At 47.7% G+C, this 15,986-nt stretch overlaps 1 protein-coding gene across 2 annotated transcripts in view; it reads left to right on the top strand.

Moving 5' to 3' along the window:
- The first annotated feature begins 230 nt into the window (after positions 1–230).
- The window catches only part of SSH2 (slingshot protein phosphatase 2), a 99,430-nt gene continuing 83,674 nt past the window's right edge, over positions 231–15,986 (top strand). Inside the window, exon 1 of one of the 2 annotated variants that reach the window (XM_066333411.1) lies at positions 231–376. In XM_066333411.1, the coding sequence (XP_066189508.1) occupies positions 314–376 (63 nt within the window). In that variant the 5' untranslated portion in view covers positions 231–313. The remainder of the gene's footprint in view (positions 377–15,986) is intronic. The other variant, XM_066333410.1, reaches the window with a different exon arrangement.

The raw sequence follows: 15,986 nt of genomic DNA, 5'->3' as shown, positions 1-15,986 counted from the left end.
CCCCCTCAGGGACGGGGACTGGGAGTCCCGGGACCCCTCAGGAGCCGCCGGCGCCGTGGGAGTTAACGCGGCGCGGCCACCAGGGGGCGGCGCCGCGCGCGCTGACAGCCGGCGCGTGCGCGCTGGCGCCTCATTGTGCCCGGCCGGCCCGGCCCCGCCGCGCCTCAGTCGGCGAGAGGCCGCGGGCGCGCGCGGAGTTGCTGCCGCTGCCGCCCCCTGCGGCCGCCGCGCCACCTCCGCTCCCCTCCCCTGTCCCCGCCATGGAGTGAGGCCCCCGCCGGACGGCCGGACGGGGGGGGCCCGCCGCGCCTCGATGGCTCTGGTCACGGTGCAGCGCTCGCCTACCCCCAGCGCCACCTCCAGCCCCTGCGCCTCGGTGAGTCCCGGCGGGCGCTGAGGGCAGCGCGGCGCTCGGCGGCCGTTGGGGTCCGGCACGCGGCGCTGCGCATGCGCCGCAGCCCCTCCGCCTCAGCCCCCGGTGCCGCCGGTGTCCGGGGCCCGGGCCGGGGGCGATGCGGGCCCGCGGTGCCCGGGAACGGGGCTCACACACCCCCGGGCTGTGGCCTGCTGACAGCCGAGGGGACGGGCGGGGGTCCCGGTGCCTCTCAGCAGGCCTGGGCTGGGGCAGGGTAGCCCCCTCCCGGCCCTCATGGTATCGCAGGGTCCCCGGTCGTACCCAGCTCCTCTGTGAAAGATGGGGAGGCGAGGGGCTGTCTCTGTAAATCCACCTGGTTTGTTCTGTGTTCATTGTATGCGGTGGGAGAGGCGGGAAGCGTGTGTGAAAGCGAGCTGACACGGTTGGGGCTCCGGCCGTGCTCAGCTGATCTCATCTGACAGCACCCTCTGGGTATCCCCAGTGCCCGGCTCTGCCTTTGCGGGCAGCTAAGGTGGCTTTCTCCCCTCTCTTTAGAACAGTGCTTGTGTTCTAATCTTCACAGGGCTGTGTCAAGCCCGGGAGAGGCACAGAACGGCCGGATTCCAAATCCCTGAGTGAGATGTGCAGCCGGACAGATGTTCCCATCGCTGCCCTGGGTTGGGCAGGCGGCTCTGGAGGCTTCTGCCTTTCCATGCTCTTTAAACTTGGCTGTGATTTTGTTTGTTGTTTGTACTTCTCTATTATAAACCCCGAGATGTTAACCCCTGGAGCTGCTACCTACCCCCTCTGTGCCGTTTCTGATGTAGTCGAGGAGAATGAAAATAGCTTTGCTTTCACTTCTGTACGCTTAGTTCTAAGTTAGCATTTATCCTTAAAAAACCTCATGCATTATCACACTGCTGTTAGGCCTGGTTTGCAAATGTTTGGAGGAAGGGAATAGTTGAAATCCCAGTTGCTTCCATCCTCACTGGGGGGGAATGAAAAAGCCAGCTACTCCGAAAATATTTCTTGTTATGTTAGGTAACCTCTTCTGAAACTAGATCAGCTACTTGACAGGTCCTGCCTGCCCCAATGGCATTTTAGCTGTCAGAACACTTACTTCTTTTTTTCACCCTCTTTCATTCCCATGTCTCTCCTAAGGTATGTTTACTTAGCAACACAGATTAATTTCGCTTATACTTACCTGCTATAAATATTAATGTGCTGCATTACTTCAGAGATTTCTTCCCCCTCTGACTTCTTTACCCTTTCCACTATTCCTTTTCCCATACATTTATAGCATTGAATGCATCTAGTGAGAATAGATAGGTCTCTCTTGGCATCTTCCTTCTTTCTTGCATTTGGATGCATCTTCCTTCTTTCTCCCACTTGGATGCACAGACCCTCCCTTTGTTAAATATTTTATATATTTATGAACAATTAGTTGTATTCTCTAAAGCTTTTCCATCTGCAACAGCCAGGCTGTTTCCCAACCAATTAAATTGAAACCGTGCTGATATTTGGATACTACTTAGTTGTTAAATATAAAACAACTCCCTGTGGATTCTGATAAATCCAGAGGATGCAGCCTTGGGTTTATGTGTGTATATTCTCTTGCTCCCATGCCATGATACAGAGGTGAATTCTGTACCAAAAATAAGTGTGGCCTATTCCTGGCCTGGTTTTGGGCCTTGTAGTTACTTCTGCTTTCTCAGACTTCTCTTGCAGTGTAAAATGAACCTGATTTTCATCATCATCTTAACTGCTGTTGTTTGAACACTTCTGCATTTGCTGTTGCAACTTCCTAACCACCCTTCAGGACTGGGCTGCCCTTTTAGCCTCTTAGCTATCTGGGGAGGGTGCTTCTCCCTCCTTCCGTTAGAGCTCGTGTGTGTTCCTCCTTTCCCACCGACTTCTTGTTTCTTAATCACAACTTTAGTATCATTTCAGATGATTCTCCTTGGTTTGTGAGCAGGGCAGACACATTTTTAGGAAGGCTTTGGTCCTAAGCCTGCCACGCTTGCCACTCTCATGGATCCCTGTCAACTGCAGCAGAAGGACTTGATTCTTTCAGTTTTAAGTCAAATTGTTTCAGCCAATCTGTTGAAAACTGATGGTAGCTTCCTTTGACTGTCTCCAGGTTACCTCTTTAAATGAAAGCTCATCTTGCTCAATAATTTTATCAGTAGCTATAAGGATCTGTCCTTGCTGTTTCCGAGCAAAGATTATCTGGTAACTGCTGGAACTTATCTGCTTCAACCTGTGGGCAAGGGAGAAGCATGTCAGTGTGCAAGCATATGGCTATGTCTAATTCTGTTTCCAGGTCACTAAGAATTTTGAGGACAGAAATGGATTCTCTTTTTAAATTGCTTGATGTCTTTTTGCTTCAGAGATAAACTTCTCAGACAAGGAGAAAGGGTGACGTTGGTGTCCTCAAACTGGATTTTTTTGCATTAAGTGTGCCCTATAAACTGTTATAATTGGCTCTTATGGATTCAGGGGAATAGCTGATCTGAATCACTCTGAAATTGGATGGCTTTTATTTATAGGTTTTTATCTTGTTCTCATTGCCACAGAGCATCTCATGAGCATTCATTTCAGGGTAGTTCATGCAAAGTGTTGATTATACATTTACAGCCCTCTGGTTGCTTGATGACTTGTAAAATTCCTTTAATTGTCTGTCCAGACTTTTGCTGTTTGTTTTGGCCTTTGGTTATGCAGTCACTCTTGAGAAATAAGACTGCAATCTTCAATCCTTACAGCAGAATGGTTGTCTTCTGATGTGCCATGTTGGCAGGAAGCGGTGGCAGACAGGACCATGCTACAGTAAAATACAAAGATGCCATGAGATCCTTGGTGCTAATGCTGATGTGTTCTTGTTCAAGGCAGTTCTTGGCTGATAATTACCTGTCTTGGAAATAATCTATTGAAACTTGGCCTTTTAAAGTATTTTTTGACGCACAGTTACTTTTCTTTTCTTTTTTTTGGTATCTGTAATTTCTGGAAAGTGCTATTTTCCTTTTGTTTATTATATCTCTTTCCTGAGAGGTGAAGAAGCTGGGCAGGCAATCTGGCCCTGGCTGCTCTCACAGTTCACTTGTCTTCCCTACCCTGAGGGAGACAATATGCTTTTATTGGAAAGGACCGACTGACCCAAAAAGAGAGGATACGCTGGGTATATATTGTTCTAAAATGCACAGTTTGGGGAAAAAAATATGCTAAAGCAAATTAAAACCTAAACCATTGGACTTCCCCTCCTTAATCCCAGGAGAGCAGCTTGAGCAGGAAGTAGAGTCCTGGAAATGTGTTTGGGAGTGTCTGTCGTGTTATGCTTGGAAGTTCCTTGCTGGTAGAACCTACAGGAAATATTTTCCCCACTTCTTTATGGGGAAACTAAATATAACATTGCTCTACCCCTGGTCCTGTAATTGCTGTTAAACAGCGTGGCAATTGTCAGTTTACTTAATCATTGATAAGTCCAGTCTATCTCATATAGAACTTATTTTTCTATTTTCCTTTTTTTTTTTTTTTTTTTTTAATAAATTAAGATCTTGATTGCTGCTGCATGGATGAGGTTATGGAGAATTGGTTTTTGGAGGGAACTACAATGTAACTGGGCGATCAGAAGCTTCTTATGAAATATTTAGTCAAGTTAAGAAAGCCTAATATTTAAAGATGCTCTGATCAGTAAAGATCATTTATTGTTTCTTGGTTTTCTCCAGCTGATGTCTTTCAGGTATAGCCAGAGCTTATTCTGAAAACTGAAGTTTTCAAAGGCAATGGCCCAATAGAATGAGCTGATTCCTGCTTTAGGCAAACCTTGTAGTGCCCTACAGGTACCTGTTTCCTCTGGTGCCAGGTGTCACCATTTGGGAGAGAAAACTGGTGATCTGTAACTTCAGTCTTTGAAACTTCTTCTGCTGAAAGCCCTGTGAGGGAACCAGGAAGCCTCCACCTCTTGCTGGGTGTGATGCTGTGTTCTTAAAAGGTGATTTCTCTCCAGCTGGACAAGACCAGGCTGTTGGAGCACAGCTAATTTTTGTGTATGTAAATGCAGTCATGTGTGATGTGAGTCTTGTGTTCCTAAAGCAGTTTGGGGGTTAAACTGTGACAGAAGACCTGTCTCTTTTCTGGAATATCTGCTGCCAGGTTTCCTCTAGGATCTGCATGAGATGGAATGTCCCCTTAGAGGTGACAACAGTATTTGCAGCTGAGAAGGAGGATGATGACAGTGGAATTGGAGTCTCACTGAGAACCATAGAGAAACATTCTTAAAACTTGCAGAGTGCACGAAAAAAAATCTTTATCTTATTTTAAGGGATCTAACTCCTTTTGTTGCATATCTCAATGATAGCTTGATTTCAGTTTTCACCTCTTGAGTTCCAGTGGCACATAAATTCACATTCAAAACAAATGTGTTTTGAAAAGGAGCTTGTAATTTGAAAATGCAAATAGCTTGTGGTGCTGTAATGAGTCATTATCTGACCAGTATTGATTCATGCTGTTTAAGAAATGAATATAAGTTGAAAAGGGCAGGGTACAGTAGCATCTATAGCCATTCTGGGAGCCAATGACATGTTTATTTAAGTGGAAAATGCTATTTTGAGCAGAGACTGCCATCCACAAATCAGTCTGCTGGAAATATTTTAGTGTAAGAGAGCTGCCTTTATGCAGGAGTAATGCCTGAGGATTTCCAGTTACTGGAAGAAATCCTGAAAGATCTAAAGCTGCAACTCTTCTGTCTTGGGAAATGAAAAAAAAAAAAAAAAAAAAAAGGGAAAATAGCCTTTGGGCAGCTTAGCTCAGTGTAGCTGCTGCCTGATCACAGCCTGCAGCTCAAGGTTTCATTCTTCAGTCACAACAAACCACATCCTCTCAGGACCAGCTGAAGCCAGGGGCTGTTGAAGCCTTTGCAATCTTCACATCTGACTCTTGCTGGTGCCATTTAGCAAGAAGTACAAATGGAGCTGCTGGTTTGTGACCAGTGCTTCCTTCACATGAACTGGCCCTGCCACTCAAGAGCACTTAGGCTGGTCAGCTGCCTGCTCCAGGTGTTCCAGTTGTTTAGTTCAGCCTCTGAATTAAAGATAACTCCACTCTCTGCCATTGATTTGCCTGAGTGTCCTTTTAATTTGATTATTAGGTACTGACAGTGAAGCTCCTATCTTTAGCATAAAAGGGGAATCTTGGAAGCAGGAGAAAGAGGTGATACCTATTGGAAGTACTCAGTGATTAAAGCAAAGAACATGTTATTTCTTACTTTTTGACTGGAAGCCGTTCCTCTGGAGTGCTCTCTCCAATTATGAGGGCTAAAAGACATTTTTGCATTTCTGAGTTGGGCCATATAAATTGATTAAATTACTGTCAACCCAACCATCTGCAAAACGTCTTATCACAATACTGCAATATTGCAATGCTGTGTGTGTGTTCATGTGCTCTAGTCAGCATTTGGGCAAGCTTCTGTATTTAGGGGTTTGAATGTGTCAATAGCTTTTTGCCCAAATAGAATTCCTCTGAATATGCATCTTATCAGCGTTGCTCATTGCAGGCTGCTCTCCGCTCGGAAGGCTGAAAACGTTGCTGTGAGATGAGTCACAGTTTTAACAGCTTGTTGCTTCCATGGTGAGACGCACCCTTGCCGTGCATGCCAGCGATCATGAAACTCCTGGCAAATGCCCTGTGACGTGAACTCCTCATGGCCCCGGTAAATGGAACGCCCCTGGCACTCGCTGAAACGCGTCGTGCTTGTGGCTCCTCACTGCTGTGGGGTGCGCTGCTCCTCCTCCTCCTCCTCCCAAGAGACTCCTCGACTGGGGCTTCATGGAAATAGTGAAGTTACTGCACTGATGTGGGCTGTTTCAGGGTGAAATTACACAAGTGTAAACTTCTTGTGTTGAAGTCTAAAGACAGCAGAGTATTTTATCTGACCTGTTTTGAAAGAAGTGTTTTATCAGAGATCATACTGTCCCTGTACTGAGCTCATACCAGAGCTCAGGAGGTGGCTTTGATGCTTGGGCTTTCCACTGCTCTGCCAATGGAGAAGCACAGGAGATCTTGGAGAAGTAAATTCCAGAGATGTTGTCTCAGGAGTTGGACTGCAACTTGTAACTGCATTAAATATCCGAAAAGTGAATTTTAATGTGGAAAGCCAGTCCTGTCCCAGGGGAACTGTGGATGTCCTATTCTCACTGACTGCTACCACGTCCTTTCTGTTTTGATGTACAGAACTATCATATTTTAAATTGCAGCAAGAACTTTTAAGACCTGTTCAACTGGCTTGGTTTAGCTTCAACAGCTGACATCTGAAAAATGTGTACATTAGGAGTCTTCAGAAAAAAACCCTGAAACAAAACATGTCGGGCTTTTCATCTCTACTCTTTTTACACAATGATGAGAAGGAGGGATAGGGCATGTGCCTTGCATGTGTAAAATGCTTTGCTTTCCAAAGGAGAGCTGGTTGGTAGTTAGAAGTAGTCTGACTTCTGAGTGGTGCAGGACCAACCCTTTCACTCAGTCCATCTAAAAATGGAGTTTCCCACAGGTCTGTGAAGCTCCTGAATGGACTCCAGAGAGTCAGCTGATGTCTGTGAGCTTCTTGTACAGTAGCAGGTATCCTTTGGAGCCTGCTGTTCCATTACAGTAGTTCTGAGTTCTGGAGCATCTTCAATGGGAAACAGGGTGTCACAGGGTGTGAAAATTTAGTGTATGAGTTGCTGTGGGGCAGGCAAGGAAGTGACTCAGCTCTCTGACCTACAGAGCTAAACCTAAGTACAAGAGGAGATACTAGGTGATGAGATAGAGGCGTTTCTGGAATAAGGATTGATTCTTTTTTTTGTTCTTCTTTGTTTTTGTTGTTGTCTTTTTGTTTTCCTTTCCACAGTCCTCCTCAACAGTTTTAAATAGTTTAAAGACAAACAGCTTTGGGCATGTTCTTCAGAGATGCTGTAACCACTGCATTTAAATACAGTGCTTCAAGATGTGACAGGAAACAGCTACCTAGGTGCTGTACTGTCTTCCTGAGTGAAGTGCAAACCTTGAAATGACAGCCCTCCCCTTTACCCTTTCACATTGCAGAAAGGTTGACAACGATTTAATTCACTCTCTGAACAAATATTTTTCTTATGTAACATCTAGTGAGTTTTGTTCCTGGGAGTTTGCTCTGGGTTTTTTGTCAGCTGGGTTGTGCTTACATGGGGGAGCAAACTTGTGACTTCAAAAAGTGAAGTGAGACAGGACAACTTTAGACCATTTTGTCCTTTGTGGTGTTTCTTCCTCCTTGGTAGTATTTTGGTTCGGCAGCAGTTAATAAAATGTATAAGCCTAAATTCCACCTCTTAATGAATCTTGAGACAGCAGCTACCCCTGTAGTGTGGGTCGAGTTTAATATTGCATAAACTTGTCAGTACAGTTGCACATGGGAATCAAATATTAATATATTATCTCTTGCTTTTAGTGTTTTCCTGCCACTGTGTCCCTCAGCACTTCGCTGTGTGGCTGCCTTGGAGCTGGGAGGGAATTGTCCTTCTGTGCAGCTTCTGCTCTGCCCCTGAATCTCAAATAAGAGATTATCTGTGAAAACCAGAGCATTTTTTCAACCCCCTTCCCAAAAGTTGGGCACAGTTGTAGGATACTTTAAGGCAAGGGAGGTATTACTAGTTAACATTTATAGTATGACTGGAATAGAGTTTGCGCAGTCTCAGTGGGTGAAGTGAATATTTTTCACATACACTTTACAGATCTCCGGTTTCGACTTGTGCTTCATGCTGCAAAGATAACAACTGTGTGCCACACGCTTCTGCAACCCACACTTCTGGTCCTTGAAGTGGAAATTTTCTCCTTTACACATAAACCAGAAACTGCTCTGGTGGGGAGGAGGCTCTGTTTAACTTAGATCTGTTCGTGTTGACCGTACATAGCTGAGACAGTTATTTTGGGGCAGTTTTATCTGCTTCTCTTATGTCTGAGAATGTTCAGACTTGACTTTGCAAGAAGGGGAAAGTTTGAGAACTTTTTTTTTAGTATTTGAAGTGAAGATGGCATGAGCCAAAATAAATTCTTAAGCTTGAGCACTTACTCGCATCTTGGTCCTGAATTTGAGAAGTGCCCTGTTTAAAAAGTAAAGTAATAAAAAAAACCAACAAAACCAAAACTAAACAGCACCCTCCCTAAAAACAGCCCCACAAAACCCAATCCGAAGTAACTCAGCTTGTTTAAAATTTAAATTTGCAAGTTTGATTTTAGGACAGGTGAGCACAGAGCGCCCTGAGCTGAAGGGAATACATGACAGGGACAGCTTGAGGTGAGAAGTGATCTGTGCGTGTCAGAATTTCATTTACTTGCTGGGAAGTGGGACATCCTGGACATACTTGACCCTCCTTAAAGTTCACTTTGGTGGTGAGCATTCTCTGCATGTGCTGTGGGATATGCTGAAGAAGCCTGAAGGGTGAGAGATAGCCGCAGGGTTTTAGTGTAGACTTTTCTGGGGGCAGATGGGGAGCGATTTCCTGGCTGAGTGCTGCTGGTTTGTCTAATGTGCAGCATTGCTCTTCGTGGCTTGGCACAGGTTCAGTGCTCTGTGTGGTGTGGAAGCACGCTGTGTAAAACGTGAGAACTTCCTGCTGTGATAAGGAACCAACAGTTCTTCCAACAGGTGCAGTCTTTAGCTGCAGTCCTGAAGATGTAAGAGAAATGTTTCCTGTCATGAGCCTTCAATACTGTCAATCTCAAACTGAGTCTGGCCTGAGCAGTTCAGAAGGCGGAGCTCTGCTTTTTGCCTTGCACTGCTATGATAAGAGAATTAGGAGGGGAAGCTGTGTTCAAGAATCTCTAATCCATGATGGTGGCCGTGACTGAAATGAATAATCTTATTTTAAAGGGTGCTCTAAACCACTAAAGCTTTATAAATATTAATTTTGTTCATTTCTTTTCCAATAAAAGGCTTTTATTCATTAAATCGCTATTTATTTATTAACCTGACAAACTAATAGCAAGCTCTCTTCATTCAGTGTATGCATGTGCCATATCACAATTCTGCTTGTCACTGTAATAAGAACTTCATTCATCTGCCTTAAAATGTCATTGATAACAACCTGGCAGTGGCCCAGCTTGGAGCAAGTTAACTACAAAAGGCTGCATTGTAAACCTTTCTGAGAGTACATGCTACATTAAGTCTAAAATTAAAAAAATAAAAGAGAAAGAGAGAAATGTGCAGGCCGGTCTGAGCGTCATAGAGCTTCCAAATAGCTTCAAACCTCTGAAAAAAATTGGAAATCTATATGGAGGAGCTCTGGCTGCAGATGGGTTAGTTTGGAATGAAGGATGCATTCTGCTTGCCTTAAAATCTTTAGGGTACACTGAATTTATAAGCCTCATCTTAAAATTGAAGGGAATGCCTTGCTGAACCACAAGCAGCTAAATAAGAGCTTGGACATGTAAGGATCTTGTTATTTCCTTTAGTCTCGTCTTTCTGTGACCAGCATAAAAGCTACAATCTGAAAATAGTCACATGCCTCTGGAGTTAACTGCTAGGAATACTGTGAGTTTGTCTGGGTTACAGAAACCTTCCCTGACTCCATCTGTAGCCTGTGCACCAAACCTATTTATCCACCCATAAGTTCACAGAGTACAAGGAGGGTCTGTCACATGCTGAAGTTCGAATATCTGGTCTCTGCCAGCTCCTCCGGAGGGACCTGAGCTGCTCCTTGCTCTGCAATCCTGTGTATGGGATTCACATTCATGGCGGTTCAGGGCTTCCTGCCTTTGACTCTCCTATTCTTAAAACTGTTACAAATCAAATCAGTAACCTGGGCAAAGGTGAACTGATCTGTCCATGAAAACTAATGCAGAGTTGGTGAACTTTATGGAGAGGAGCTCCCAGGGATCTTTAAAATGGGCTGTGTCCTGTGCTGTGGGGTTTCTTACAGCCCCTGACTAACCTAGGCAGTCTCACTGAACAATTTAACAGCTGAGTTGACCCTGAAGCTTTAACACATCTTCATCCAAGGTCTTCTGGGAGCACTCTAAGCATGCAATAAACACCATGATTCTCATCCTACACTGCAGACATAGCAAAGGCTCCAGACAGTGTGGGGAAGGGCTTGCCCACAACTGATGGGTTTACAGTTGGGTTTCTTAACTGGAACAGGGACTGCAAGAGTCTTGAAAAACTAAAAACCCAAACCCTGCAATTTCATGCTGCTTCACTTCTGTGGTTTTTGTTTTGTCTCTTTCTTAAGTATAGTGTATGGACAGCGCCATGGGTTAGGGAACACTTCAGCTTCATCTTCAGAGACTTTTCGTATGTAGCCTTCTACTGAAGTCAATGGGTGTGGAGGTAAGCGAGTGCTTTCTGACAACATCACTGCCACCCACTCTGCAGCCTGATGCACACAGCACTCCTTGTATTTGAGCATTGTTTTTCTCCAAAAAAAGTCGCATGTGGTTGCACAATAAAGACACGGCTTATTTGTGTAATGCAAATCTGTTGCTGCTTGTTGGTACAAAGTGCAAGCAGTGAGAATCAAAGTGGGGAGACTTTACAGATCCTGCATGAACACTTGTCACTGAACCTCAGTGACATCCTGCATTATGTCAGAATAAAAGATGACATCACAGTTGGTCTGTGAGTGAATGGGATTTGAACTCAGGGTTGAATGTTGCTGCCTGGAGCGTTTGCACTAGTGATGCTCAACACCCTTTGCTCTGCTACTGTTTGTTTGTTTATGTATTTTTACAGCTGCTGAGTTTAGTTCCTCAAAGGTTAATTATTTTATCAGGAGCCAGTCAGAGTCAGAGTTTCCTGTTTCCTTGTCTTTCTGTTGATTTCCTTTTCTGTTAAAACACAACTTTCTCTGTTGAAACAACTCAGTTGCTGCGCTCTTGAGTTTCCGTCAAGTGACTTGAAGTGTCTGAAATGGCCTGATATTCTCACAGAGATATTGACAGTGGGGTCTGGTGACTAAATTGTTGTGATAAAACAAAAATTCATTGGTTGATGCTGTTGAAATCCGCTGACTTTTCTATGCTCCTAATAGAAGGCTTTAAAATATCCAGCTGCAGACTGATTCTCTCCAGGCATGTGACACTGACATCAGTCCTAGAAGTGAGGCGTTGAACTGCCTCCAAAAATGAGGTCATTGTGGTTAGATAAGGGACAGGCGGCCGGAAGATCTCGGACTGTAACGGTGAGGAGGAGAGCAAGCCCCATCCCCCTCTCGAGATAAGATACCCCTGAAAGGAATGTGGACCCTCTACTAACATGTGCCAGTACTTTTCCACTCCAACTACTAACCCAGGAGGTGTGGCAATATCCTGTTTGACGTAGTAGTAGATAAGAAGTATAAAACCTGAACCTTTTACTTAATAAACGTCTTTTGTAACCGTCTGCCATATTGGTACCATGCGTCTGTTACAAGACCCGACCCACACATGAAAGTAAAGTGGAAGTCGTGCTGTAGGCCTAGATACCAGAGCCTCCACTGTGGCAAAAACAGCGAACTGCTACAAGTGGTGCCGAAACCCGGGAACGATTACCTCGGAGGACGGGAGCTACGCTTTGGAAAGGCACAGCGGGTAGGAGTCGGCCGGTCCGAACTCCTGAGGAGGAGAAGAAAAAGGGGGACGCCCCAGGACCCCGCGGGAAAAACATGGACCCCGTGAAAGTGGTCGTGAGTAAATTAGCAATCCACTCGGGAATTGCATGGGACAAAAAAGATTTATTTCTTGCTATTGCAAGGTTAACGGATCTAGGCGCGATTTCACGCCCTATAGACATATTAAATTCAGAGGGGTGGGAGAAATATACAGTTGCCCTGGCGGAAGATACAAAAGCCACCGGCAGCGGAAAAGTTTTAAAAGCATGGGGAAAAGTTGAAAAAGTGTTGCGAAAAGCAATGGAAGAACAGGAGGCTTGGAACGCTGCAAAAACGTGTTTATTCACGGCTAAGCAGCCGGGGAAAGGGGACCGAGGGGGCGCAGGACCCCCCGGAGAAGCCCCGGAAGAGAAGGGGGGGGGGCGCAGTGCAGCAGAGACCCCAGGGGAAAAGCGGGAGCCAGACGCGTCATCCCCCTCCACAAATACATGCATAAAAGCCGCGGAGCACGCGGAAAAACCCCGGGTCCCCCCGCGAGAGACCCCAGATCCGAACACCCCCGAAAAAACCGCGTCTTCCCCGAAAATCCCTCCTTGCCGCGACCAGGGTCCGAGCGGCGGCGCGGCGCTAGGACCGGCGGCGGCGCCGCCCGCGCGGAGCGGCGGCTCCCCGGCACGGTCCGAAACGGCAGCCTCTCCGGGCGTGGAGACGCAGCGCGGCCGCGCGGAGGAATGTGCGCGGTCTGTCTGGGAAGAACTAGCGCGGCAGGCGAGAGACGCAGAGAGATTAGCTGCCGCGGAGGGCATACACCCCCCGCCATATGGCCAAGATGGCGCCGACGGTCCGGCGCGGGGGCGGGGCGGCCAATCGCCGCTACCCCCCCCGCCATGTGGCCAAGATGGCGCCGGCCACGTGGAGCGCGAGCGGGGAAGGGCGCCACGTGGCGATGCGAACCCGGAAGTGCAAAACCCCGCGACCGAGCATGCGTGGGGGGTCGGAGGAATTCCGGAGCCACCGACCTACATGGCGCATGTGCGGGAGAGCGGGGGGGGGCGAACACGCGGACAAGGTCCCTTACCGGTGTCATCTACCAAGCGCGGGGGCGAGCAAAAAGGGGGAACGTGGGACAACCCCCGCGGAAGGCGCCAGCGTCACCCCCGGTCGGAAGGGGGGGGCCGGGCGCGGGAGGCGGAATGGAGTCAAAGCAGAGGGAACATCCGAGCCCACCCGCCGAAGGCGGAACGGGGGCGGAGTCCGGGGAAAAAGCATAGCAAACCGGAAGCTTACCACCAGTTCACTTCCGATACGGAAGGAAGTTACAACTCCACGGCTAGCTCTACAGAGGGCTCCGAGTCCGATTCGGAAACGGAGATAACAGATTTTATAAAGTTTTCAGCGAAACCGAGCAAAGCTTTTAACAATGTAAGGGAACAAATTCAGGGCAAATTAACCGATTGGGGGAAGATAAAATTAGCCTGTGCAGAGTGGGAACCTGCGGCTGCAATACATGCGTTCCCGGTACGGGTTTCAGGCAACCGGCAGAACCAGAGACGGACTTATACCCCACTCAGTACGAAAGAAGTGCAGATTGTGGTGAAAGCGGTGCAGGAAAAAGGAATTAATTCACCCCTGGTGTCCACACTGATCGATGGTCTTTTTAGCAATGATGATATGCTGCCTTTTGATATCTCACAAATAACCCGTATGTTTTTTGATGGAGCAGGATTGATTGTATTTCAGCAGGAGTGGTCCAATTCATGCACAACTGCCCTAGCTCAAGCCTCAGGGCAGGGACAGCCTCTCCATGGCTCTACTCTGTCCAGACTGCTTGGCAAACATGACGATGTGGCCACGCCCCAAAACCAAGCTGCACACCTCACAGCAGAGGAGGTGAAAGCAACAACCAGGGCAGCTAGGGAGGCAATAAGGGCAGCTTCCCGGGTTGTGGACAAGTCCACGCCATGGTCAACGATCAAACAGGGGGAAAGTGAGAGTTTTACACATTTTGTGGACCGATTACAGGCTGCAATTGATTCATCCACCCTGCCTGCAGCTGCAAGGGGACCGGTGGTGACAGATTGCCTAAAGCAACAGTGTAATACTGTAACCAAGGAAATTTTACGGTCTCTGCCTGCAGGAGCCAGCTTAGCTGACATGATCAAACATGTGGTAAAGGAAGAACACCTAATACCCATGCAGGCAGCGGTTCATACCCTAACAAATGCAATGGCTTGCCTGAAATGTGGCCAAACAGGTCATGTAGCAGCAAGCTGTCCCCAGCCAGCACAGCAGCCAGTGGCAGCACCCCCGACCCAGCAGCGCCCGAGACCCACCTGCTGGAATTGTGGAAAAAGGGGACACCTGGCCAAGGAGTGCAGATCCAGGCCCCAGGGAAACGGAAGGGGGAGGGGGCGTGCGGGCCATACTCAGCCTCCTCCCACTGCGAGATGGCCCAGCCTTCCCAATACCCAGTGGGGCAGGGGACCTTCATACCCCATATATATACAGGAACCAGTCACTGTCTCATCCCCACCAGTCATTCAGTGGCAGAACAATGCACCATCACCAGCAGCCAACATGCACCTCTCACCACCACAAACTGCTCCAGTGTCACAGGGTCAACAGGGGACAAACCAGAGCGGAACCCCTGGGTGGCCTTGGTCATGAAAGTGGGGAGGGAGCCCTTGAGGGTGTGGGGGACGTGTCAGCTCTATGGCAGCCAGGACCCTCACGTTTTAGGGCTTCAGTTTTTGGCAGACACTGGATCAGACTGCACCATTTTTCCTCAATCACACTGGCCCAGACATTGGCAAATTAAAGAGGTCCCTCCTGTGAACGGGGTGGGGGGACAATCCAGGGCATGGAAAAGCACCCAATTGGTGGCGATAACACTCCACACAAAAAAGGGGCCAGAACAAACAGTTGCCATTTACCCTTACATTTTACAGGATTCTCCACCCTTAATAGGAAGGGACGTCCTGGCTATGCTCGGAGTCAGGATTACAAATTTATAATGAGGGCCACTGCCTTACACCCTTTGCTGCCGATCAAATTGACCTGGAAATCATCAGACCCTGTATGGGTTGAGCAGTGGCCCCTATGTGAGCCTCGCTTGGCAGCTTTAATAGAACTGGTTGAGAGGGAACTGCAAAAGGATCATATAGAAACCACTGTGAGTCCTTGGAACACGCCCGTTTTTCCTGTACCCAAAAGGTCAGGAGAAGGCTATCGCTTAGTCCATGACCTGAGAGAAGTGAATAAAATAATCCGACCCATAGGCCCAGTTCAGACACTGTTGCCCATGAACTCAGCTGTTCCTGAAGGACAGCCATGTGCAGTATTGGACATTAAAGACTGTTTCTTTTCAATACCTTTGCATCCTGAGGACAGGGAACGATTTGCCTTCTCTGTGGTTTTCCCGAATGGCAATCGGCCCAGCCTGCGTTTCCAGTGGAAAGTACTACCTCAAGGTATGGTCGACAGCCCAACCATTTGTCAGATCACCGTGGACAAAGCACTGATGCCAGTCCGACACTCCTATCCTGCTGCCACCATCATCCAGTACATGGACGACATTCTGGTCTCAGCACCATCAGCGAGCCAAGTGGATCATCTGGTATCCAGGATCACAGAGACCCTCCAGGCCAACGGCTTCGAGATCGCGAGCGCGAAGATCAAGAAAGGACCCTGTGTCACCTTCCTAGGAGTGGGAATCACAAGCTCCTACGTGACACCTCCTAAGGTGAAAGTCCACCGAGATGTTAAGACGCTCCACGACGTGCAACGCCTGGTAGGATCACTGCAGTGGCTTCGCAACATCGTCCTGGTTCCTCCTGAGATCATGGACCCTCTGTACGACCTCCTAAAAGGAAAGCACCCCTGGGAACCCAAGGAGCTGACACCACAAGCGGCGAGCTCCCTCGACTTCATCGAACAGCAGATGTCCACTGGCACACTTGCCAGATGGAACCCAGCGATGCCCCTGGACTTATATGTGCATTTTACACAAAAGGGGGGAGTGGGAGCATTGGCCCAAGGAC

The sequence above is a fragment of the Sylvia atricapilla genome, chromosome 20 (assembly GCF_009819655.1).
Source record: "Sylvia atricapilla isolate bSylAtr1 chromosome 20, bSylAtr1.pri, whole genome shotgun sequence".
Classification (NCBI taxonomy): domain Eukaryota; kingdom Metazoa; phylum Chordata; class Aves; order Passeriformes; family Sylviidae; genus Sylvia; species Sylvia atricapilla.
Note: the sequence above shows the minus strand (reverse complement) of the source record. Positions and strands in the feature narration are given on the sequence as shown.